This window comes from Mesoplodon mirus (genome assembly GCF_964341445.2).
Source record: "Mesoplodon mirus genome assembly, chromosome: 7".
Taxonomy (NCBI): Eukaryota; Metazoa; Chordata; class Mammalia; order Artiodactyla; family Ziphiidae; genus Mesoplodon; species Mesoplodon mirus.
Genome location: NC_138983.1, coordinates 104,280,523 through 104,307,970, shown reverse-complemented (window position 1 = coordinate 104,307,970; position 27,448 = coordinate 104,280,523). Strand labels below are relative to the sequence as shown.

The window sequence follows — 27,448 nt, the reverse complement described above, 5'->3', positions numbered from 1 at the left end:
CTTTACAAAACATTTACTTTGGAAACTGCTTTTTGCTGAGTTTAACAGTGGTTGGTTGAGGTATCATATTTTTATAAAAAAGGAAATCAGCAAATAAGTCATTGAGAATATGGTTTAAAAGTTTAGAAAATTAGGGCTTCCCTTGTGGCGCAGTGGTTGAGAGTCCGCCTGCCGTTGCGGGGGACACGGGTTCGTGCCCCAGTCCGGGAGGATCCCGCATGCCGCAGAGCGGTTGGGCCCGTGAGCCATGGCTGCTGGGCCTGTGCATCCGGAGCCTCTGCTCCGCAGCGGGAGAGGCCACAACAGTGAGAGGCCCGCGTCCTGCAAAAAAAAAAAAAAAATTAGAAAATTAAAATGTGAGAGCACATTACTTATGTCAAATTATGAAGAATAATGATTACATTAAATACAAGCTTATTAACACATTGGGTTAATAGTATAGTAAGGTATGGAATCATAAGGAACATTTTATAAGGATTTTGCATTTTTTTCCTAACTTGTTTGGAAAAACTTACACTTGATTTTAGTGAAACAAAGTATCTACACCTTCAACCAAGACATTCTGGATTTGTAGGTTGACTAACACCATTCCACCAAAATTATTTTCCCTAAACCTAATTGCTATGTAGGAAAAGGTATGAGAACGTCTATAGCAATTTCTGTATCTGTGACAATAGTAGTAAAGATTTCAAACAAAATATTATTGAATATATATGAATATTTCAATATATATATACATATTCTATTATCAACTCATTAGCATCTAATTTTACATTCATCACATATACATTCTGTCAGTGAACATAGTGAACTGAAACCGACTCTAGGGCCCATGAGATTAAAGTCAACGCCTGTTGCAATCATTCAGCATTTAGCACAAAGCTGGAATATATTAGGTCCTAGATAGTTATTGACTAGATATATGGTGTGTCCATGCCATTCTAACTCAGTGTTCTCTACCTGTATTGGTGAATTCCATGGATCTGTTCTTGTGTTTACATCCAAATGAAAAATGACTGGAAGCATTTTCAGAATTATCTGGATCTGTCTATAGCTCAATGCAGCAGCACAAACTCACTGTCCATGCCTGCGTGTGTGTTTTGAATCACACTGAGTGTGACTGCTGCTAGGCTGGCATGTTCTAGTGTAAAAAGGACAACTGTCGCATGTCCACCCTTATAGTCACATTTTACCAGCTGCAAACACTAAAATTTCCTTTTAAAGTGATGACTGGGAGGTGAAAAATAGTTTAATAGAATGAAACTCAAAGGGAAGAGTGTTATCCCTTAAAATTCTGTCAGTAGTTCTCTTCCCCCTCAATTCCCAGTTTGAACAGCCTCTTCAGTTATTGAAGTTACTGAGGCTTTTAATGGTATTTCATGAAATCAACAAACTGCATCAGAATTACTTTTCACAAACTAATAAAAAAGAACATGGACAGACACTATTTGAATGATGACTTCCACTACCTGAAAGCAAAAGTACATTATGAATCATCATATGAGCTAAAGTACGTCATGTCTTCAGTACAGAAGGGCGGTAGAGCACTGAGATCTTTCACGGATGTCGGGACACAGACACGGCACACTCGAAAGGGAACCTGCATCTCGTCAACTAGTGTGTTCTCAGTGACAAGGGACTGTGTTTAAGACAAAAAGCATAATCGGGTGCATAATTGGAACTTCTTACTTTTAATAGTTTTATAGTTCTATTTGCATATATTTACAAATTGTCTGGTTTACAGTTATAAAAGCATACCAATTTCTATGCCTGGTTTTATGTTTATGCATATTAAACTAAAATTATAATAGTAATTTATCACCATTGGGTGTCTTTGATTTTTTTTCCTTCTAAAGGAAATAGAGTTTAAATATATATTCAACATCTACTCCCACTCATTTTTTTAATTTGGAGAAATAATGAGACTAAAGCTTTTCATAGGCCACTCAATATTTTAATTTATATTTTTGAGCCCCTACTATGTGAAATTTAGCATCACAAGTTGAACAGTCTTTGTTCTAATGGAGCTCATGGTCCAGCCAAACTTCCCAAACTACCTAGAGAGGAATCCAATTCAGAGTGTCACTCTCTGCTATTTATAAGCTCTGTGTTTGATCATCTTACATACTTTAATTCACAATTTCTTTATCTGTGAAATATGGGTAATAATAATCTAATCCAGTATCTGTAATAATGAGGTAATGCAGAGTGAACGGCCCAGAGATATAGAATATCGATGTATCACTTTTCACTACCTCTCATTAAATGATTGATTTATACATATGTATACACACACACACACACACACACACACACAAAACACAGAGAGTGAGATAAGCCACCGACTGCTGCTACTTATGGTCTACTTCCTTAAGATTATACCATTGATCCTACTTCATCTATTAATTTTCAAAGAAGGAATTATATGTAACATTTACTAGCACTTAGCTACAAAAGAAATACAAATATGAGGAGCTTACAGAACAAGTTTTTATGTTAGTACCTATAAAATACCTGTCATATAATAGGTGCTCAGTAGAAATATGCTGAATGAATGAATGAGAGCTAATCATTGACACGGAGTCAGAACTTATTGTCTAATATCAGTTGTGTAACTATTAGTTCTGTAACATTTGTAAATTAATGAAGGGAACTGAAAGTCAAAACAGTTTTTGCAGATTATAGCATGAGAATTTTTATTTGTTGACTCTGCATTTATCATGAGTAATACTGTGATAGCTAATTTTTATATGTCAACTTCAAAGGGGGTACCCAGATATTTAGTCAAATGTTATCGTTTGTGCCTGAAAGGGTGTTTTTCCATGAGGTTAACATTTGAAATAGTAGACTAAGTAAAGCAGATTGCTTTCCTTAAAGTCGATGAGCCTCATACAATCATTTGAAGGCCTGAATAAAATAAAAATGCTGACCTTCCTCTGAGTAAGCAGGAACTCCTCTTGCCTGACTGCCTTGGAGCAGGGACATTGTTTTTTCCTGCCTTCAACTTGAATTTCCTGGGTCTTGAGCCTCCTGGCCTTTGGACTGGACCTACACCATGGACTCTCCTGGTCTCAAGTACGGCAACTGCAGATTTTGAGACTTGTCAGCCTCCATAATCACGTGAGCTAATTCCTTATTTTATATAATATACAAATATATCTTCTATTGGTTCTGTTTTTCTGGAGAATCCTAACATAATACCAACACTGACCACAAACATTTCAAAGAAACCTTCATCTTATAGTCCTATATTGATATTTTAAAAGACATTATCTTAGCACAGACCAAGTTATAAACTATAAAATTTGATTATCAAATTTTTTTAATTTCGGGGGCTTCCCTGGTGGCACAGTGCTTAAGAAACCACCTGCCAATGCAGGGAACATCCGTTTGAGCCCTGGTCCGGGAAGATCCCACATGACACGGAGCAACTAAGCCCATGTGCCACAACTACTGAGCCGGCATGCCACAACTACTGAAGCCCAAGCACCTAGAGCCCGTGCTCCGTAACAAGAGAGGCCATCGCAATGAGACGCCCATGCACTGCAACAAAGAGGAGCCCCCACTCGTTGCAACTAGAGAAAGCCCACATCCAACAAAGACCCAATGCAGCCAAAAATTTAAAAATAAAATAAATACATTTAAAAAATAAAATTTAAAATTTTTCTAAAAACATCATCTGCTCTGAAGTTTTTTCATTCTGTGTTTGTATTTAGCTTTACATTCCTCATTAAAGAAAAACTGGATGCAATGTTTTTGTTTAGATATATGTATATTTCCTTCATGGAAATTTGAGGTTCCAGTTCATGCTAGTTTATTGATTTCCCTTTAAAAAGTTAGATTTTAAACCTTAGGTTTCTCTTAGTTATAACATGTATTTTAACATTATCTTCTAACCTAGAGAGTAATGATGAGGGATAAAAAATCTGAGAAACACCATTATCACCCCTTAGTAGACATACAACCATTCAATAGTATTATTTTAATATTTGAAGAGTAAAGTTGTCCAGATAAATTAATTATTAAATGATCTTGGGACATAAGGAGAAAATGTTCTACAAAATCAAGATTTCTTCTATTTAAATAGATTCTTCCAGTGAAGTCTACAATGGACTCTTCCAAGGAAATTTTTGAAAGATTGCAATTATATTAAGACTAAACACTGGTGTTAAGCAAACATAGAATACAATTTTATCTCACTGAGAAACTGATCATGTAGTTCTTTTCCATCTCTAATGTATGATCCTATCATTAACATCAACTTATCAAATAGACATTGTTATTATTCTATTTCTTTACAGACTCAACAATTAAATGCCTCTAAAATTGCTCAGATAAGTGTACAAAGTGACAGTTGATATTTGATCCTTTGCTTCCTTCATAAACAATGATTATAGCACAGCATGAGCTTTCAAAGAGAAATAAAGGGACCCCCCAAAAAAGTACATTAGTCAAAGTCATGGTAATAAAACTGTAAGTGAAAACAGCTATTTTATCCAAAAACTTTAAAACCATTGAGAGCACTTAAAACAGTCCATCACTCTTTCTTGTACCTTGAGAACAGAGACCATGTCTGATTCTTCTGTGTATCTCCAGAGTCAAACACTGACACATATTTGGAATACTGTCTAGAAATGGCTGTTGAATTAATTAATTATAAATACCTAGATTGGTCTTATGTCTTCCACTATAACATCCTTAACTTCTAAGAAAATATTGACTTATACATGTGTAATATCTTATACGTATTTACTGGAGACAAGAAAGGGAGAAAAACAGTAGTTTTTTGTTTTGTTTTGTTTTGGTCTGCTTCTCCACTAGAATACAAACCTCATGGGAACAGACTTTGTCTTTCTTTGTTACTAATATATGCCCAAATCCCATACCAGTGCCTGGGCCATACTAAGTAATCAATAAATATTTACTGAATGAATGAATGAAAGATAATTTGAGATCAATGGTATTTCCTACCACTGTGGCTCATTCCATACAACATCATTGAGGGGTTAAAAAAAATGCTTGCTGAGTGGCAGTGAAAGGACAAATGAGGCTGGAGGGGATAAATACATCCACACAGTTAAGCTCTTTCTCTAAGAATACACCTAAGCCTTTTGTTTTCTGACAAACAAAAGAGAAGTCTGCACTTACCCAAGACGAAGGAAATTGCTAAATCACGTGAAAGGGACTCCGAGACAGGTACCGCAGGCCCCGCGGCTTCGCCTTCACCTTGGCCTTCACACCCACCACGCTGCCCGCGCCGCCCTCGCAGGTGCGCCAGAGCTACCACGCCGACTGCGAGGCCGCCGTCAACAGCCATTTCACCCTGCAGCTCCACGCCTCTTTCGTGTGCCTGGCCGTGGCCTTTTACCTCCACCGCGACGACGTGGCCTTGAAGCACTTCAGCCGGTTCTTCCTGCGCCACTGTGGGCCCAGGGCCTGAAGCGCCTGCAGAACCAGCGCGGGGGGCCGCCTCAACTTCCAAGACATCAGGAAGCCAGTCAGTGACGAGTGCAAGAGCGGCCTCAAGGCCATGAAGTGCGCCTTGTTCCTGGAGAAGCTAGCGACCCGGAGCCTGCTCCACTGCACCAGCTGGCCACCGACAAGTGCGACCCCCACCTGCTCCACTTCCTGGCAACTCACTACCTCAGCCAGTAGGTGGCGCTCATCAGACAGCTGGAGGGTCATGTCACCACCCTGAGCATGATGGGGGCCCCAGACATCGAGCTGGCAGGGTAACTCTTTGACAAGCTCACCCTGGGCGACAGCGACAAGAAGAAATGAGCCTGGACTGGACTTCCCCAGAGCCACGGGGTGACCAGAGCCCTGGTCACCATGCCTGCCATGCAGACGGCAAGAGTGCCCTTGCAGAAGAAGTTCACTTAAGTTTTGGTTTTGTTTTTTTTTTGGCAACAAGGGCAGGACTCTCTTTTCCTGGACTTTATTTTATCACTTAAGTTTTTTTCTTCCAGTTTTTCCGTTTCTTCCAATAAAGTTATTGGTTCATAAATAAATAAAGGTCTCTGGTTGATTCATGTGGGCAAATCTCTCATTTTTTAAGTTTTAAAACAGGTATCCAGGAGTTTCTGAACACAGCCATACCCCAACCAGATGCAGCTCAGGATCTCCACAGTGGGAGGGAGAAGGTGTTCCATGGGGCCCTGGAAAACACAAAATCAGTCTTCCCCTTATAAATAATGTAGGTATATGGGGGTAGACTGGGGTGGGGTGGGGTGAGGTAGGGGTACCTGGTGAACGTGGGTGCATGTGCATAGTGAAAGTATAGAACCATAGCCTGAAAATCATGATTGCAGTTGCCTCCGGGGAACAAGTGAAGGGAATGGGATTGGGCAGGGATTAAAATAAAGGGTGTCTGCAGTTTCACCTGAAATGTTTATGTGCATTAATTATGCAAATACTAATGGTTAAGTATGAGTAGCAAGATGGGGGGTGGAGGGGTTTGGAAGTCTGAATGGTGGAGTATCTCTTTGACAAGTTCACTCTGGGCAACAGTGATAATGGAAAAATGAGTGTTAGGCTGTCTTGCTCAGAAACACGGAGGTGACCTCCCATGGTCACCAATGCCTGGCATGCATGTTGTAATAACAAAACATCCACTTATATATGTTTTCTTTCTTTGTATCATATGTATATATGCATGCTTGTGTGTGTGTGTGTATACATATATATATGTATAAACATATATATATATAGATATATAGATATATAGATATATTTTAACTCCAACAAGCAGCAGAGCTCATTTTGAAGTTCATTAGGAAGACGCCCTTTGTTGAAAAGCAGTTCGGCGATCACATTACTGGAAATGATATAGCTGCTTCCTAGACCTTTCCTGAGCCTGGCTGTATTTCTGCCCTTGGGTTTCACATATCCAACTTTGATTTAGTTTTTGTTATTTGCTACCAAGAGAACCTAAGCTAATATGTCTTATTATCAACACACTTTTACCAGCCTCCACTGTATTTACACTAGAGTAAATAGCTCTTCTAGGGTAGTAAATGACATTCTCCCCTTTATCCCTACTACAGAGTCCACTGAAAGGAAAAAGGATCAAGGGTGGAAGGGATCAAATAAGAACAATTTCCCGAATGGAAATACAGAATACTGAAGCCTGCTACCATATGCATCTCTTCTCACCTAAAAGTGTTTTCCTCATAATTTACAGAATTTTAATTCCTTAGATCAACCTTCCCAAGACTGTGTTCAGTATCAGCCAGTGCCTCAAAAACATTCACAAGTGTTCAGTGGAAAACTTGTATTAATCGAATTAGCAGGATTTTTTGGTTTGTTTTTTCAGTTTTTGTTTATTCTAGGAATTTTAGGTCTGATGTAAAAAATATACATTTTGAATGTATAACGTGGGGATAAAATATTCAGTGTTTCCCAAACATTCTGATCATGGGATTCTTTTTCTACCAAATCTCACAGAACAGTATTCCAAAGAAAATAGCTTTGGAACAACGTTAAAAGGTCCCACTGTGGGCTTCTCTGGTGGCGCAGCGGTTAAGAATCCATCTGCCAATGCAGGGGACATGGGTTTGATCCTTGATCTGGGAAGATCCCACATGCCGCGGAGCAACTAAGCCCATGTGCCACACTACTGAGCCTGTGCTCTAGAGCCCGCAAGCCACAACTACTGAAGCCTGTGCACCTAGAGCCCATGATCCGCAACAAGAGAAGCCAGCGAAATGAAAAGCCCATGCACCACAATGAAGAATAGCCCCCACTTGCCGCAACTGGAGAAAGCCCGCATGCAGCAACAAAGTCCCAACGCAGCCAAAAAATAAAATAATATAAAAATAAAATAAAATTAAAAAATAGGGCCCTTCGTGTGTTGTTCCAGAAGCACACACCTGGTAGCTAAACCTCATTCACTTTCACTTAGAGGTCATTATGAGGAACGGGAACCTTTGCTGTGAAGGTTTCAGCACAGTAAGCTTTAGACAGTAAGTGTAATGCAGGGCCCTCACCATGACAGTGGGTAGATATCACACACATCCATTTTGTTTCCTGATAGGTAACTCCCAACACTGTATTTTTCCATCTGTTCTAATTTCCATTTCTAAATGAATGGTCTCTGGGAATGATAACATTGATGTTTCTCCAGCACTTATATCAAAGTCAAGAGAAACTTTAAGGCTGCTAAGTAGTTTATATTCTTCACCTCCCTCTACCTATGCATTCATCTCACCAGCAGCAGAATTCTTCATTTATTTTCCAGACTAGATGGCTGAATTTTGGTCAGTAATACACCTTTTGGTCAAAAACAGTCTGTGCCTGCATCTTTTTGAAAATAAGATGACTGTTCCTCTCACCAAAGCATGCTGAAATTTCTCAGAATTCAGACATTTAACTATAAGAAAAGAAATAAGGCATACATACTACAAAACACTGTAGTAATAAAGTCCAAGATTGTTAAATAAATATATAATAAGTAATGTGTTTAATGTGTAGCATGTTTTTCCTCCAGCAGAGATGATCAACATTATTCACATCATTATTTGATTTTTGAATGAGCACCTTATGGCAATGCATTCCTCTTTAGGTTCAATGCAGGACTTATCAAGTTTCTCTCCAGCCCTAAAATACATGATGCAAGTCTATAAATTGAAACTGCATGATTCCCAAACAATATAGTGGGCATGAGACAATATCAAAAATCTTGTATATTTTTAAAATTTAAATGTGTTCCCACAACAACCCTTAGGTATCAATTCTCATGACACCTCCACTGAATTTGATAAGGTGTCTATTTTATTCCCAGGCAGATTCAGCGTAATACAAAACTATTATTTTCTCAATATGAGAAATATTCTATCACATTAATACATGATTATATAAGGCTGGAAAATAAGAAGGTGATTAAAGCAAGCTTCTCAACAAGAATACTATTTCAGTCTGGCCCATCTTATTAGCCACAACTTTCATTTGTCTACTGTTTGGCTGATTAATTCGATTCAACAGGCATTCACTTTTTTTAAAATAAAGACCAATATTCTCGACTGTTTATTCTATTTTATTTTATTTTATTTATTTATTGGCTGCGTTGGGTCTTCATTGTTGCGCATGGGCTTTCTCTAGTGGTGGCGAGCGGGGGCTACTCTTCGTTGCACTGTGCAGGCTTCTCATTGTGGTGGCTTCTCGTTGCAGAGCAGGGGCTCTATGCACGTGGGCTTCAGTAGTTGCAGCACATGGGCCCTAGAGGGAACGGGCTTCATTAGTTGCAGCATGTGGGCTCAGTAGTTGCGGTGCACGGGCTCTAAGGTGTGTGAGCTTCAGCAATTGTGACTCACGGGCTCTAGAGCGCAGGCTCAGTAGTGTGGCGCCCAGGCTTAGCAGCTTCGCGGCATGTGGGATCTTTCCAGACCAGGGCTCAAACCCGTGTCCCTGCACTGGCAGGTGGATTCTTAACCACAGCACCACCAGGGAAGTCCCAAGCAGTTATTCTTAATAAATGAGTTTGTGCTGGGGAATCAAAGTTAAATAAGACATGTACTTGGTCCAGTTAAACTAAATAGATTAGCACTTTGCCAATTTTCTAAGAGGAAAATACAAGTCCAATATGAGGTTATTTTAATAAACAATTAAATCAATAGTATAGCTAGGGAGTGTTTTCATTTATTACTCTCCATTTTAGCTTTATAAAGAGGTATGCTACCCAGTCGTTCAACAAACTCACAAATGGGAATGCAGCAATTTTTAATAAGTATGATAAATAATGTAGGCCAGCTATTCTTCCTCTCTGAATGGTGGACTCTAAATGAATCTAAAGCATCATCAAAAAAAGTAAAATAAATCAAAAACAAATGAAGCATCATCATAATGACCATCATCTGGGTAAATTATGCTGTCGAAATAACATGTTAAGGAACTTCCTCTTCCTAATAATAAGGAATGTTACCTGATGGAGAGAGAGAATTTGGGGAAGAGCAATAATACAACATGATCAACAGACTAAATTTTAGCAAACAAGGACACTCATTTGTTTACATATTTTACACTGCTGTTCCCTACAGACAGAGGAGGCACCTGAAGGTATATTTTACTAGTGTGGGTCACATAGGAGTCTTCTAAGGAACTGGTTTAAAAACATCATTCCAAAACTAGTAAAAAAAAAAAAAAGTTATTTCCACTGTAGATTTGAACCTGTAAGTAATCTATAGGTAAATGTAATCTAAAAAATATTAGGGCAGCCTTAATGGCAGTTCTTTATATAAGAAAGAAACACATACTTGCTGAAAGCTTTTACAGCATCACTAGCTTGCATCCAATAATAAAAACAGCTTACACTTTTTATTTTTACATCTTTATTGGAGTATAATTGCTTTACAATTTGGTGTTAGTTTCTGCTTTATAACAAAGTGAATCAGTTATACATATACATATGTTCCAATACCTCTTCCCTCTTGCGTCTCCCTCCCTCCCACACTCCCTATCCCACCCCTCTAGGTGGTCCCAAAGCACCGAGCTGATCTCCCTGTGCTATGCGGCTGCTTCCCACTAGCTATCTATTTTACGTTTGGTAATGTATATATGTCCATGCCACTCTCTCACCTTGTCACAGCTTACCCTTCCCCCTCCCCATATCCTCAAGTCCATTCTCTAGTAGGTCTGTGTCTTTATTCCTGTCTTACCCCTAGGTTCTTCATGACATTTTTTTTCTTAGATTCCATATATATCTGTTAGCATACGGTATTTGTCTTTCTGACTTACTTCACTCTGCATGACAGACTCTAGGTCCATCCGCCTCACTACAAACAATTCAATTTCGTTTCTCTTTATGGCTGAGTAATATTCCATTGTATATATGTGTCACATCTTCTTTATCCATTCATCCGATGATGGAAACTTAGGTTGTTTCCATCTCCTGGCTATTGTAAATAGAGCTGCAATGAACATTTAGGTACATGACTCTTTTTGAATTTATGGTTTTTGAATTATGGTCTATGGTATATACCCAATAGTGGGATTGCTAGGTCATATGGTAGTTCTATTTGTAGTTTTTTAAGGAACCTCCATACTGCTCTCCATAGTGGCTGTACCAATTCACATTCCCACCAGCAGTGCAAGAGTGTTCCCTTTTCTCCACACCCTCTCCAGCATTTATTGTTTCTAGATTTTTTGATGATGGCCATTCTGACTGGTGTCAGATGGTATCTCATTGTAGTTTTGATTTGCATTTCTCTAATGATTAAAGATGTGGAGCATTCTTTCATGTGTTTGTTGGAAGTCTGTATATCTTCTGTGGAGAAATGTCTATTTAGGTCTTCTGCCCATTTTTGGATTGGGTTGTTTGTTTTTTTGGTATTGAGCTCCATGAGCTGCTTGTAAATTTTGTAGATTAATCCTCTGTCAGTTGCTTCATTTGCAAATATTTTCTCCCATTCTGAGGGTTGTCTTTTGGTCTTATTTATGGTTTCCTTTGCTGTGCAAAAGCTTTGAAGTTTCATTAGGTCCCATGTGTTCATTTTTGTTTTGATTTCCATTTCTGTAGGAGGTGGGTCCAAAAGGATCTTGCTGTGATTTATGTCATAGAGTGTTCTGCCTATGTTTTCCTCTAAGAGTTTGATAGTTCCTGGCCTTACATTTAGGTCTTTAATCCATTTTGAGCTTATTTTTGTGTATGGTGTTAGGGAGTGATCGAATCTCATACTTTTACATGCATGTACCTGTCCAGTTTTCCCAGCACCACTTATTGAAGAGACTGTCCTTTCTCCACTGTACATTCCTGCCCCCTTTATCAAAGAAAAGGTGACCATATGTGTGTTGGTTTATCTCTGGGCTTTCTATTCTGTTCCATTGACCTATCTTTCTGTTTTTGTGCCAATACAATACTGTCTTGATTACTGTAGCTTTGTAGTATAGTCTAAAGTCAGGGAGCCTGATTCCTCCAGCTCCATTTTTCGTTCTCAAGATTGATTCGGCTATTCGGGGTCTTTTGTGTTTCCATACAAATTGTGAAATTTTTTCTTGTAGTTCTGTGAAAAATGCCAGTGGTAGTTTGATAGGGATTGCACTGAATCTGTAGATAGCTTTGGGTAGTAGAGTCATTTTCACAGTGTTGATTCTTCCAATCCAAGAACATGGTATATCTCTCCATCTATTTGTATCATCTTTAATTTTTGACTCTTAATGGACATTTCGTTTGTTTTCAGTTTGTGCTAATGCAAATCATGGACAGGAATCCTGCTGTACCCGTTATTCTGGTGCATTTACACAGGGCAGGGGTGAGGGCTGCTGGCTCACAGGCTATTTATATACCTTCAGTTGATGGAGAGGGCTAAATGCTTTCCAAAGTAGTTGTGTCGATTTATACTCCAGTATAAGTAGGGTAGAAGATTCCCATAGTACTCGAGGTCTACAATACCTGATACTACCAGATTGTATGTATTTGTCCATCTCATTGGCATGTAGTTTCCTTGGTTTTGACTCACTTGTCTCTTATTACTTAACGAAGTCGTACGCTTTTCTCTGTTTACTGGCTGTTTGGATTTCCTTTTTTATGAGGTTTACATCAACTATTGTTATTTTTTATTATTATTTTTATTATTTTTATTATTTTATTATTTATTTATTTGTGGCTGTGTTGAGTCTTCATTGTTGCGTGCAGGCTTTCTCTAGTTGCGGCGAGCGAGGGCTACTCTTCATTGAGGTTGCTTCTCTTGTTAGGGAGCACAGGATCTAGGCGCACGGGCTTCAGTACTTGTGGCACGTGCGCTCAGTAGTTGTGGTTCGCAGGCTGTAGAGCGCCGGGTCCGTAGTTGTGGAGCATGGGCTTCGCTGCTCCGCGGCATGAGGGATCTTTCCGGACCAGGACTCGAACCCATGTCCCCTGCCTTGGCAGGCAGTTTCTTAACCACTGCGTCACCAGGGAAGTCCAACTATTGTTATTTTGAATTCTTCTCCATTTCCAAGTAATACTCTTACATGACTATTTTCTCACTAAATTGGAGGCATTATCTCTTCATTTTCTAACTTACTAATAAGTAAGGGTTTAGTTCCTTTACACTCTTTCCTATGTCCACACTGCTCAGTAAAGTTATGTCATCATGAGTTATTCCACTGCTCATGATCTCTTTGACTTGTAGTCATATACTTAAAAACCTACATTGTTGATCAACTAGAAACTCTCTCAACGTCACGCTTTGTAAAATGAGGACATTCATACCATCTTCCCTTTTTTCTACCTCCTGTCTACCTTCCAAACCTAGCTTTTACGTTGTCAAAGTTGAAATTTATATTCTGTTCTATGTGCAGTTAAGTCTTCTGTTATTTGAGAGTCAGTACGGAGTAAGGTTTAAGAGAACAGGCGGAGAGCCTGAACTCAAAGGCTCGATCCAACCTTAAATTAGGTACAGCCTGGGCAAGTTCCTTCCCTGACTTAGCTTCCTGTTCTCAAAAGTGGGAATGATATTAGCACCAACCTCATAAGGCAATTCAGAGAATTAAATGAGTTAATATATGCAAAAACACTTACAGCCTAATATATACTAAGTACATACCAGTATACAATACATTTCAGTACATACCAAGTTAATACTAATACATACTAAGTATAGTTTACTTTAGTTATTTGTGTTTACATGCAAATTGACAATAAAAGCTGAAAACCAAGACACTATTGCCATTATTACAATGAAATTAATATTGCCCACTGCAGATGTACTGTGTCTCTGTGTATAGACTACACCTCGTTCCGTACTGTGCCAGTGTCACTGCCCTTGTGCAGGGTGACCACATACCCCAAGCCGCCTTGGGCTGTTCCAGTTTATACCTGTTGTCCTGATGTTACAGCATTCGAGTGCCTCCTTACACTATTGAAGTGTAAGGAGTTTGGACAAGTTCCGGTTTGGACAACCAATTAGATAGGTGGTCATTACCCCTGTGTGTCACTGAAAAGGGGGACATCTATAGTGTCAGGTTGAAGTGGATTCTTCCCTTCCTCACCAATACTAGGTTAAAAATCAACCATAGTTTAGTGTGCTTCAAGTCTATGTCCGTATAGCCTTTTCTCCTCTGGAGTTCAAGTTCCTTCTCCTCTTCCTCTCCCTCCTCCCTTCCAACAGTGCCTAATACCTAGTAAGTACAATATGCCTCAAGGTGTTTCTATGCTCTCAATCACACAATCAATAGAAGCCTCTCCACTCTAGACTAGCTGCAATCTGCACTGAATCCCCTATTACCTTCCTTCTTGGTTTATTGCCTCATTTTGCTGGATTATTTCTATAAATAGCTTCAGGTGTAGCACAGGAGGTCAATTTTTCAAATTTCTTTCTGTACAAAATATCTTCTTCAGCCTCCACTTATGACTCATAGTTTGGCTGGATACAAACCCCTAGGGTGAAAAGTATGTGCCTGAAAAACTTTGGAGGTATCTTTCTAATGCCTTCCAGGATCCATGGTGCTCATGACAAGTATGATAAAGTCAGATTTTAAATTTTCTTTTTAGGTAGCCAGTATTTTTCTCTCTGGAATGGATGTATCCTCTCAGTATTTTATTCTATTTTAATTTATTTTTTCAGTATTTTAAAGTTTCACAAGGAAGGGTGCCTAGGTATGAGGCTATTCTTGCTCGTCTTGTATAACTATTTTCAGTCTGAGGCCTGATGTCTACTTTCAGCTGTGGGGAATTTTGTTGCCCTTTGATAGCTTCCCTCCAGTTTTTTTCTGGGTCTGGAGTTTCTAATAGTAACATGTGGGATCTCCCAGATGCAGCCTCTCTAACATATTTCTATCACATTTTCCATTGTGTCTTTCTTTTTTATACACTGAGAAATTTTTTAAATTCCTACTGAATTTATTTCAGCAACCATATTTTCATTTCCAGGAGACCTCTCTTGATTTCTGACCATTCTCTTTTTAATTAACTCCCTAGTCTTATTTTATAGTTTCTAGCTGTTTTTAAACCTCTCTCAGGATATTAATTAAGGTTTTTCCTTAAATTATTTTGTTCCCTAAATTGTCCCTGGTCCTACTAGGATATGTTTTCACTCTTTTTCCCCCTCTCTGATGTTGTAAGCTTTACTCAGCTATCAGGCAAATGACAGTTATTTTCTATTTAAGAATGAGTGCAGAGAGCTTCCCTGGTGGCGCAGTGGTTGAGAGTCCGCCTGCCGATGCAGGGGACACGGGTTTGTTCCCTGGTCTGGGAGGATCCCACATGCCGCGGAGCGGCTGGGTCCGTGCGCCATGGCCACTGAGCCTGCGCATCCGGAGCCTGTGCTCCGCGACGGGAGAGGCCACAGCAGTGAGAAGCCCCCGTACAGAAAAAAAAAAAAAAAAAGAATGAGTGCAGAAAGCTCCCTGAAGTCAACGATTGATTGGCTTCTTATGCAGGAAGAAGCGGGGAGTAACTGTAACAGGATCCCCCCCAAACACAATTTTCTCGGGTGTAAAAACTCACACTAGCTGCCCTAGATCTCGCCAGTTTCACTGTTTTCAAAATGAAATCATCTCATTTCAGGAGGGTGAGGGCGGGGCTGGGTGTCCACTCCTCCAAACACAACCCTTCAATGAGCTCCCCTATTTCAGTCACACTTTTAACTAATTCCACCCTCTCTCATACATGCGCATCAAAGCACAGAGATACTTCTGCAGGTGGGGTCAGAATCCTCCTCAGTTGCACGTGGTCCCTGTGCATGTTCTAGGTGATGCTTTTCCTCTGTTCTACTGCTTCAGTTTCACACTCTTCCACCTGTCTTCCGTCTTCCCAAACTATGTTGAAATCTCTTGATTGTTGTGGGCTTATATACTTAAATACTTTGATACCATCATTTTTGTGTCTTGTCAAAATGGAGAAGAGCTAAAAGGGTTCTCATGCATTCTGAATCTGCTATTCTGTGGTCCCAGTGTTTAAACTTCTTGGTCTTCCCCAGTGTCTATCACTGCTTTTAGAAATACAATCTCCTGGTCTACTCGTGAAGGAAATGAATACACCACATCTAAAATGACAAGGAATGCGGGTTACATGCTCTAGGGTCTTGTCGTACTCTGCCATTTACTAATAAACCACTTACGTGCTACAAATTGTAGGTGCTCATTTATAAAACAAAAGGGGGTAACTCTACATGAACTAAAGATTTCTCCTGCTCTAAATCATAATTTTCTAAGTTCTTTTCTTAAAATTTCTCTATATTATCATTAATTTTCATTAAAAAAATAAAAATCGGGCTTCCCTGGTGGCACAGTGGTTGAGAGTCTGCCTGCCGATGCAGGGGACACGGGTTCGTGCCCCGGTCCAGGAGGATCCCACATGCGGTCGAGCGGCTGGGCCCATGAGCCATGGCTGCTGAGCCTGCGCGTCCGGAGCCTGTGCTCCGCAACGGGAGAGGCCACAACAATGAGAGGCCCGCGTACTGCAAAAAAAAATAAAATAAAATAAAAAAATAAAAATCTAACTTTCTCTTTTGAAAATCAAAGAGTAATTCCCATAGTCCTACAATAATGGGATAATTAGTTCTGAAACCTGTCAAGTTTCATGTTTCATATGAAAAGAAAATCACATTAAATAATTTTTAAATTTAAATAATTAAATTTAAATAATTTTTTAAAATTAAACATGGACTTTGTAGCACAAAGACAAGGTCCCCCCAAATGGTGTTGCTTTATTTACTAGAAGTGTTCAGCTCTGCATTGAAGTTGAAATAAAATAAATATATTATTTTTGAGGTGCAAAAATTTCTTATGAAAATCAATTTTTCTTTTCTGTCCATACAAACAAAAGTATGGAATGACATTAGAGGTCAGGTTTATTTGGTAATAGAATGTAGCTTCTTGATATTTTTGATTTTAGGAAAGGAGAATATCAACATCAAAACTTTTTTCAACTTTACTTTTATTTAAAATGAGGCCATATTTTCCTCTTACAAAAAGAGAGTTCAACTAGAACTGTCAATTTTCTCATCTGTAAAACAAGAGCACTGAATCAGCTGACTGTATTCATTCAGAACTCAATTTCCTTATCTTATGATCACTAAGCTTCTCCCTAAATCTAATATACTAAGGTTCTAAGCAAAGGAAAATATATTACTAATGACATGTTTTGATTTTCGTTTCTTAGAGTTCAAATGTCCACCATTCACCTTGGTCTAAGCTTAAGGAACCATTCAAGGGGATACAATGCAGGTGGGAGGAGAAAACAGAACCCTCACACAAGCTGTGCAGTGTTGCAATCAGCCTTCCGTTTGAAAAATAATCTTCTCTATAGCTTTAAAGTGATAACTTTGTACCTGCAATGCTTCTTGTTTCAAACGGATTTTCTCTGGCTCCTCCTGAACACGTTCTGAGGAATCGTCGACCTCTTCGATTTCTGAGGAGGAAGGACTCTCTACTGTCACAGTCACAGGAAATTCTGATGGACCTGAGTGTCACAAGAAGAAGATAGGAAACCACAGAGTTGTTAAACTAAAGTGCAAAGAAAGAAGACAAGATTGTATAAAAGACAACACAAGCCAGATACCAAATATCCAAATATTAGAGGACATTTAACAAAAGTGATCTGAGGTATCATTATTTATAAATGTCTCTCACTGCTCTTTAGTGTAAAACAGGCAATGACTAAGTAAAAGTACAGTAACTTATTTTTGCTATGTTACTGTACAGACCTCTGTTGTACGTGGTTAGGATTAGTAATGGGAATTGCCCATATTATTTTATTAAGTTTCTTTCACAGAAGCCAAGTGAAGATCCAAGGTAAACATTTCTTCTCAGATCAACTTTATACTGCAAATGAAAAATTTATTCTTCACCATCAGACAAAAACAGTCTGGAAGAAAATGTAGTTTTTCAGAGGAAAATACATCAGTAAAGGGACTGATGAATAATCAGGAAGTCAACATATCTAAGCTGTGAATAATAGACATTAGAATTTTAAAAGATAAATCACATACACACACACAACTAAAACTGACCCATCAAAAACTTCATCTTCTCACCACCCTTAAGCCAAAACCAGGGCAACGATTCTCCCAGCAAGCTCACTGCCACTGCAGTGTTGTTCAACAGGACATTTCCAAACATTTAAAACTGACCTGGCCACAACCCCATAAAAGTCTACACATCATAAAGAGCTGTGCTGGGATTATATAACCACGCAGAGGACAAGTCACTAGGACATCATGTTGACAACAAGCAGCAAACCCTGCAGCCTAGGAAAACCCTAACAGGAGAACGAGGTGCACACCCCTCTCTCCAGGAACGCAAGGCCAGGACTGACACCCAAGATGCTCTTCTCTCAACCTCAGCAGTGGTGCCTTTCACAGAGCAACTAGGCAGTCTCCCAAGACCACTGGGAAGGAGAATCTGATACTGACAGTATTCGCTTGCCACGAGGCCATAAGCGAGGGAATGTGTGTGGCCTTGGTGAGAGAGCAGAGGTTTGGGAGATGTTGCTTTATATTGGCTTTCAGATCAGGAATTTGTACATACAGCCCTCAAACAACGTTTCTTGGAAACATGTGAACATTCTTGAGTATGACAGCTCCATGTGAGGGGTCAGAAATGGCAGTCAAGTTCGTCTCACTGGGTAACAGCTGATTTGCGGACTGGAAAACAGGCTTCCTTGTTTACAGACATAGCCACAAGGCTGCCCGTTGTGTGCCAAATCCACACAACTACACAGTTGCATTGGGAGAGTGACCAAACATGTTTTACATGGATTTATTTCAGAGAGGGAAATGCTTCTTGTAAGGCTCTGTCAGTTTAAAAAGCAAGAAGAATGACCATCCACCTTTCCCAATTCAAGCCCTATATATCATAAATATGATAGCTACACACCACCAACTGATTACATACATCACGAGCTTTGATGAATGGAAAGCCCCTAAAAAGATAGCAACAAAACGAAGTTAGATCTTCATGTAAATACATCACCAGTTAAACCCAGTTAATACAACTATTTAGTAGTATGAACAGTATCCATACAGAATTGTGTATAAAAATAAATAAGCTCAAAACAAGGACCTGGAGGGCTCTGCTACGGAGAAAACACAACAGAATTCAGCCTACTGGCTTGCTAATAACTCTCTGAACTGCTGAGAGGCCCCTTCAGCTCCTATGTTCAGGATGGTTGAGATTTCAGTCTCTCTTCTTTAAATGGTGATATTAATCGTTCTCTAATTTACCCCCCTGTGTGACGAGGATGGACCTGCGATTAAGTGTCTCAGGAAGAAGACAGGAAACCACAGAGCTGTGAAACTCAAGTGCAAACACTGGGGATTCAACACTATAGTTTATGCAACAGCAATTCACATTACCGGTTTGCAAAAAAGTAGTCGGTTGTCCAGTGGGGATTAGAAACATCCATTTAACATGAGCAACTGAACAGATATTTTACACAGGAACTACTTCAAGTACTATTTAAAATCAATTCTCTTTGTTTTCTTAAGCAATTGTTAATCCCCAATTTCCTGATTACTACCAAGTAAGTCACCTGAAGATCATCTAGAGCCATCTATTTCACTTAGCAAGCCTAAAGCTATAATTCAACCATTTTATTTACTGTTCTGTGACAAAAATTACTATGAACAGCTATCCCCTGGATAAGAAATCAGGTAATGCTAGTTTGACTCACTAAATCTGATTTACTGAGTTAATAAGCCAGTTGATTTAGGTCTAATGCATATTTTTCATCCATTCTGCATTAAACTATTTCCCATGCCTAAAATGTCTTTTTTCCCATTCGTACGTATCCAAATTCCTACTTCTGTGCTGTAGGGCTTCGCTCAACTACACCTGCCTTTAATCAAACTTTTCTCACATGCACAATTGGTGATCATTTTAGTCTCCTCAAGACTCCCACGGAGTTACCTCTGTTGTGACACTTGAGAAACAACTTGAAACTCCCAATTACTTTTAATTTTTCTTCCTTAGAGGGCTCATTAGGCAGAAGCCAAGCCATGTGTGAGTTACCTTTTTTCCTCTACACAAAGCACCAGAGACCACCCACATAATACAAGTTCCAAAATAAAGAACTCTAAATGACTGAAAAAGACAGGGAATGCAAACAGCTTACCTGTTGCTTTTTGCACTTTCTGCAGGACACAATGGCCGGAAACCAGACACTCCAGGTGGTAGCGCTTCAGGAGGGTAGCATTCTTTACCAGCAGAGTGTTTCCTTCCATTACTTACAGGCTTCTTTGCGGCCAAGACTACGTTTGACAAAGCATGAAAACAAGGAATCAAGATGCACCAAAGGTCTACAGAGCAACTGTCACACGTGCACACGTCGAAAGGAATCAAAAAGGCACTTGACAATGATGCCAAGCCCATTTAAAAAGAGGATCGGTTTTGTACAAAGGTTTTACATAAGCCAGCATTTTTTTTTTTTTTTTTTTTTTTTGCGGTACGCGGGCTTCTCACTGTTGTGGCCTCTCCCGTTGCGGAGCACAGGCTCCGGACGCGCAGGCTCAGCGGCCATGGCTCACGGGCCCAGCCGCTCCGCGGCATGTGGGATCTTCCCAGACCAGGGCACGAACCCGTGTCCCCTGCATCAGCAGGCGGACTCTCAACCACTGCGCCACCAGGGAAGCCCTAAGCCAGCATTTTAAAAAAATATAAGTTCTCTACAGTAACAAGTTATTTTAACTAAAACAGAAGTATTGACATGTGCAGAAATGCAAAAATAAAGTTTAAAAAAAGATCCCAAAGTATGATACATTTTATGTATCATGCAGAAACACTCAAGTTTCCTGAATCGTAGAACACCTTTGGCATTTCTGAATCTCAAGGACACAGAAACACAGATATACCCATGACTTCTGCCAAACAGAATCTTCAGAAGTAGACCAAAAGTTAAATTTAAGATGAATTTTTCTATGTAAAAACAATACAAGTTATAAGGCTGCAAGTTGCTGGGGGGTAGGTGAGTCAATTTTACCTTCCTATAAGCCTGTCAACCTTCACTGCTCCTTTGATTTCATATAGAAAACACAAAAAAACCAAATGAAACCCACTGGATGAAAGAGTGAAATGTGGAGACTTACCCTATATTTCAGTAGTAAAGAGGCAAGTATCTTTATATGAAACATTTGGTTGCAGAAACTAGACCTACGTGTTAATATTTTACTTAGAACAAGCCATATATTAAAATTCACATTTAAATATTTAATTTGAATTTACTGAAAACAAACATCATAGGTTAAAATGGTTATATTTATCCTTCACAGCTACTATATTTTATTTTATTTATTTATTTTAATAGATCTTGATTGGAGTATAATTGCTTCACAATTCTGTGTTAGTTTCTGTTACACAACAAAGCGAATCAGCCATATATGCATACCCATGTCCCCATATCCCACCCTCTTGAGCCTCCCTCCCACCCTCCCTATCCCACCCCTCTAGGTCATCGCAAAGCACCAAGCTGATCTCCCTGTGCTATGCTGCTGCTTTCTACTATATTTTAGCAGCATTAGGATGCAGGGTAAAATGGAGTGTATGTGGTAATATAGGACAAATATTTCATAGAGTGTAGCTTATTGATAATCACCACACGATCCTGTGTGATTTACATGCCTCTTAAAAATATATAGGAGCTCAGTTCATTTTGTGCTATTTTATTGTGTTTTTTAACTTCATTGCCATCAAAAAAAATGTTTGTATGCATACGGTTTGTATGTGTATACCCTTCCTTTACTTTCAGAAACTAATGCAAATACATTTGTATTAAAATTTTTTTAAATTACACTCTTCTTGTTAGGAGATTAAAAAATTTCTAATAAAAGTTCCCATCTTTTATTAGGCATACATAAGTACAATACAAATGTGACACAATTCACACCATTATTTCACTCCTATACTCACCTGGATCTAGGTATATACCCAGATACTGATTTGGCTTACCTCTATGTCTCCAAATAACTGAGGCAAATACAAAAAAAAGCCCAAGAAATAAAATTACTCTTAAAAGAGCTCAATGAGCTTGTATACTTCAGTTACATTTCCACTTTGTTTAATCATGCTAACTAAAAAAAAATGTTTAACTGTTCTCATTCCATGATGCCCTATTATTCTGTACTAATTTTACAGAATTCCTAATATGTTTTACATATACATGTTTTATTTATATATCTTTCCATTTCTAATATCATAGCAAAAGTCAGTGTAGCTATTTTAAGAATGCTTTACATAGGATATAAATTTTTAATAATAATATCTAATTAGTGTGATATCACAAATCTTAACTTCTTTGAATGTACTATTTGATTATTAAAATATCACTCTCTTGAAATAACAATTGGCAGACGATCATAAGTTTTTTGACTTCATAAACACTCTTAACAACTTATTTAATACACTATTGTCCAAGCAAGTTAATAGAGAATCAAAAACATACAACTTGAAGTATAAAAAAAAAAAAGCTGTATTTATGAAGATGTTTACAATAGTTTATTTGAGGTTATTTCCAATTTTTCACCAATTTAAGAAATTGACCTACTCAATGAAACCTTGTCAATGCAATGTTAAAAAGTATAACTATGAATCACAGAATTTAAATTTAGTATGAAAAGAATGGCAAATTATATTGAAGCTATGTGGAATTATGTTTATAGACAGCAGGAAGAGAAAATAAAAATGTAAATATTGCTTGATAGGATAATGGGATTAGAGGTGTATTATGCTAATACAATACCGTTATAAAACCCAAAAATCTTCAAACAACACATTTTTTAAAAATTGTGGTAAACTACACAAAACAGAAAATTTATAATTTTAACCATTTTAAAGTGGACCGTTCAGTGATATGAAGTCAACAAAGTTTTAAAACTTTCAGAGGGCACCTGAATAAAAGATGTGTTGTCCACTGGTGATTTTAATGTATCTGGTATATAACTAAAGTCACCACAAAACTCTTTCTGGGAAATTGGCAGATCATAAACATAAAAAATTTATTTTGCCTTTTATTAAACCTTATTGTTTTGCTGTTTCAAAATTCAAATTTACTCACAAGAAAGAGTCAGTTTCATATTAGATTTGGTTTCACAAATGCTGCTCCTGCTATTCATTCTTATCACCAAAAAAAAAAGACTATTTGTGACTAACGATAATATGTTACAGAAAATAAAAAGTTAAAAGGTTTTCAATCTGCATATCTGGGAACCTAAATTAAAGCATCACACAACATTTTCAAAAACAGAAAAGCCATTTGATTTGACTCAAATCTTAGTTTTAAGATGGCAGAAAGTACCTTGATAATTTTCTTTTAAGAAAGAAAGAAAACCAAGCCATTAAAGAGAAATTCTTCCGAGAGAACTGAAACATGTTATATACCTCTGACTTGGCACTCCTTCCATCTGGAGAACTTTTTTGGTAACTGTTTTCATCACAGAGTGATCTAAAGTAAAATGAATTGAAATTAGAGTAATTATTTTCCAGTGAGTGGCTATTTCCATTTAAAACCAAAAGCCAACTAATTATTGCTTTTCCCATACATTTAAATATGAAATCTACATTATATAATTATACACTTATTTCCCCCTTTGTGTATTCTAATTTCTTCCTCAGAAACCTAAGATGCCATCTTGCAGACTGCCCACAGTGGCTACTATTTGGGCAGCAGCAAAGGTCAACTTGAAACATTTTGCATCTAAAGTGGCTTTGGCTACCTTTGGATACAAAGTACAGTCTGAGCACCGTCCAGACGCTTAGATACCTAAAGAGCATCTAAGATATCAAACCAGGGCATCCAAGGTAACAAACCAAGTCCTGATATTCCCTCAAAAGCTGCTCCTCCCATCAGCCCCCTTCTTCTAAGGGATACTACCCAGTTGCACACATAATCATCAACGACTTGTCTCCTTGTTACTATTTCTTTCATACCTCACATCTATCTGCAGGTCTTGATAGCTACACCCTCAAAACACAACCTGAATTCAACCACTTTTCACTTGCTGCAAACTTCCAACCTAACCTAGGCCATAAACATCTCTTATTTGGAGCACTGGGATAGTCTCCTAACTGGTCACCCTGTTCCTCTTTTTTTTTTTTTTTTTTTTTTTTTTTTTGAGGTACACGGGCCTCTCACTGTTGTGGCCTCTCCCGTTGCGGAGCACAGGCTCAGGACGCGCAGGCTCAGCGGCCATGGCTCACGGGCCTAGCCGTTCCGCGGCACGTGGGATCTTCCCGGACCGGGGCACGAACCCGCGTCCCATGCATCGGCAGGCGGATTCTCAACCACTGCGCCACCAGGAAAGCCCCCTGTTCCTCTTCTTTATCCTCCCAAGTCCCTTCTCTATACCAGGTCACCTTATTCAGATACGATTTGCATCATGCCTTTTTCCAGTTCAAACCCCTCTACTCATTTAGAATAATCCACATCTTTACTCTGGCCTTCAAGACTTTACAAGAGCAGACCCCTGGCTAGCTCCTTGACCTCATGTCATACCACACTCTTCTTCACTCGGTACTCTGCCCAGATTGGTCTCCTTGCTTTTCCTTAAATACTCCACCCACCTACATGCCTACATACTCATTGCCTCCTTGTCCTGGAATGTGCTTACTCCACATCTTCCATGGCTTGCTCCTCTCTTCATTCAGGTCTCCGTTCAAATGCCACTTCTCCAGTGAAGCTGTCCCCTAACAAACCTATCCAATGGAGTCCTACCTGCTCTCCCTCACTCTCCTTACATTAAGATAGTTTTGCACTTCCTACTCTCTAAAATTATATGACTTATCTATTTACTCATTTCTATCTGATCTCCTTCACTAGAATGTAAGCTCCATGAGGGCAAGACTTTTGTCTGTCTGGTTCACTGCTTTATCCCTAGTCCCTAAACCCGTCTCTGGCACACAGAAGATGATTACAAAATTACTTGTGAATCTGACAAATGAATAAAGTACTCCTGGCAAGAATTCAGAGGTTGCACAGGAAAGAAAGAATGCTCTTGGTGGAAGCAGGCTTAGTATCTAGGTTCACCTCTATTCAGAGTAGAGATAAGAAAAATTGACAAGTATAATTCACTTTAATTAGTACCTTAGCTGCTAAAAACATAAGGGAAGTGCAACACTAGAAAAGTACAGTTGAAGCTTGAACAACATGGGTTTGAACCTCACGGGTCCACTGACACACGCATAGTTTTCAATACATATGTACTATCGTCCTACATGATCCAAGGTTGGTTGAATCCACACATGTGGAACCACTGACTATAAACTTATACCCAGATCTTCAACTGCGTAGGGGTCGACACCCCTAAGCCCACGTTGTTCAAGGGCCCACTGTATATGATGAGGAAAGTTAAACACATTAAGTTTTAAAAAACTGTCAATACCTGAACAAATTTTTTGTTTTGCTATGTGTTTATCAATTTAAAAAAAGTGACCACATACCAACAAGCAGATTTTTTCTTATATCCAGAACGAGCAGAGTTCTGTTGGTTTCAAGGGCCTTTAGGAAAGCCTTTGCTCCTTCACTGGTGAGGCCGCACTGCTGCAGGTCAAGTGCTTTTCGATGAAAGACAAAAGGTCACTTGCTAACTCTACAGATTTAACATATAGAAAACTCTCATTTTCTCACGTGTGGAAGAGTCCTGCACAAGACAAGTCATGGCAGGTTTGTAATTTTGGCTATGGAAAAAAACAGAAACATATACGCACACACATAATGCATAATCCAATTTAAAAACCTCTTCTTGGATGTGCAATGATAACCCTGGCTTTAGTAACAATAAATCAGACAACATATTTTACAATTACAGAACTGAAGAATAACTGTATATAACCTATGAGCAAAAAGCATCACAAAATGAATCTCAGTTCATAATTAGCAAGGGCGGCAGGGGCGTGTAAACCTCACAAGCAAAACCTGGTGGAGCTCAGAAATGCACTGCATTCTTCTGATCATGATCTTCAGCTCCAAATCACACTTGAAACTAGTTCAAAGGGGAAAACAAAATAGAAGAAATGTAATAACTGTTAGTTTTAGAGGAAAAAAAGACAAGTCTAAGAGGATACAAATAATAAAAACTTTCAACAATGTGTGAATACAGAATACATACTAAAAACCTATCATGAAAGTATGATGGTCAAGAACCCTCGCAGTAAAAGGTCAGACAAAAACCAGAAAAACGGATCATGAATTCTAGTAGTTCTGGGGCTGAACAACCTACTCATTTAAACCAAAGGGATCATCACTAAAGCACAGGTATTAAAAAATATTACATGAAAGGAAACTATCATGAGTCTTTTGTTTAAGTGTTGTGTGGACCATCACATTAAAATAACTGGAGTCTTTCAACACCCCCATGACACACAGAAATAGCAAGTCAGACATATGGATCTGACAGGATATGATACAACCCTTACAAGCTCTCACTACAGAAGAATGGACACAGGGTATAATTAACCAAATAGCCAAATTAATACAAACAGCCAGTAAACCTCACCAGTCAATCAAATGAATACAAAATAAAACACAATGTGGTTATTCTCCTATCAGATGAAGCCAAGATTCTGTAAGAAAAGCCTTTAAATAATGTCTATACCCTTTGGATCCAACAACTCTCTTTCTAAGAATTTAACCAAAAGAAATAGTCAGAGATATAGGTAAGGATATATATCAGAGTACTATTTGTAACTGAAAAACTGGGCAAAGCTTATATACAAGAATGGATAAGCTATGTGCACTGTGGCATATTCATATAATGGAATACTGAACAATCACAAAAAATGATGCAGGAGATGCAAATTTACTGACTTGCTAAAATGCTCATACTAAATTAATTGAAAAAAGTTATAAAATTTGGAGTAATCCCACTTGCATAGAAAATGGAGAGGTACTCATTTTTGTAGTTTTACATTTTTTTACAAGTGCTACAGGCCAGTGTTTGTGAGAGGCAGGCTTCGCATCTACTGTTGGGGTGGACTACAAATTGGCATAGCCTTTCTGGGTGGTAATTTGGCCATGTGTATCAAATGTCTTAAAAATAGGTCACACTTAGTCATTCCACTTGTAGTACCTTATTTTACAGAAGTAATCCCGATGGACACAGAGATGTATATACAACGTATTCACATTGTTTCTGACAGGGAAAAGCAAACTGTCTAAATAGAATTGCAAAGAATCGATTAAACTATGGGACATCAATACGACACAATACTACATGATACATCATTAAGTGAAAAAAGCAGGAATATGAAATAGCAGGTATACTACAATTCTATTTTTGTAATCCCTAAGTGTACATATATATTTGTAGAAAAAAAAGACTGAAAGTATATACGTCAAAATGAACAGTGATTATATCTGGGTATTAAAATTATAGGTAATTGTTCTCTTGTTACTCTGTATTTTCTATAAAGGATATATGCAACTCTTAGAGAAAGTTTAAAAGCAAAATAAAAGCTATCAGTACAATGAGGCTTTAAAAAATCCTATCACAATAGTATCATGCCAAAAGCTAAGCATATTTCATATTAAAAATTCAATATTTTC

General features: G+C 38.5%; 1 protein-coding gene and 1 pseudogene across 2 annotated transcripts; one reads left to right on the top strand and one right to left on the bottom strand.

The window, feature by feature from the left end:
- The first annotated feature begins 1,433 nt into the window (after window positions 1-1,433).
- On the top strand, window positions 1,434-5,781 carry LOC309808934 (ferritin heavy chain-like; annotated as a pseudogene). The gene is made up of 2 exons: window positions 1,434-1,628; window positions 5,183-5,781. The product of its transcript is annotated as a ferritin heavy chain-like (transcript).
- A 272-nt stretch (window positions 5,782-6,053) lies between these two features.
- Window positions 6,054-20,519, bottom strand: LOC309807350 (uncharacterized protein; the record flags this gene model as incomplete). The annotated part of the gene is made up of 3 exons (XM_082626820.1): window positions 20,030-20,519; window positions 17,247-17,377; window positions 6,054-6,158 (listed from the first exon to the last, which is right to left on the bottom strand). Exons 1-3 carry the CDS (start codon window positions 20,136-20,138, stop codon window positions 6,054-6,056), a joined length of 345 nt encoding a protein of 114 aa, XP_082482946.1. The 5' UTR covers window positions 20,139-20,519.
- Window positions 20,520-27,448: the final 6,929 nt, after the last annotated feature.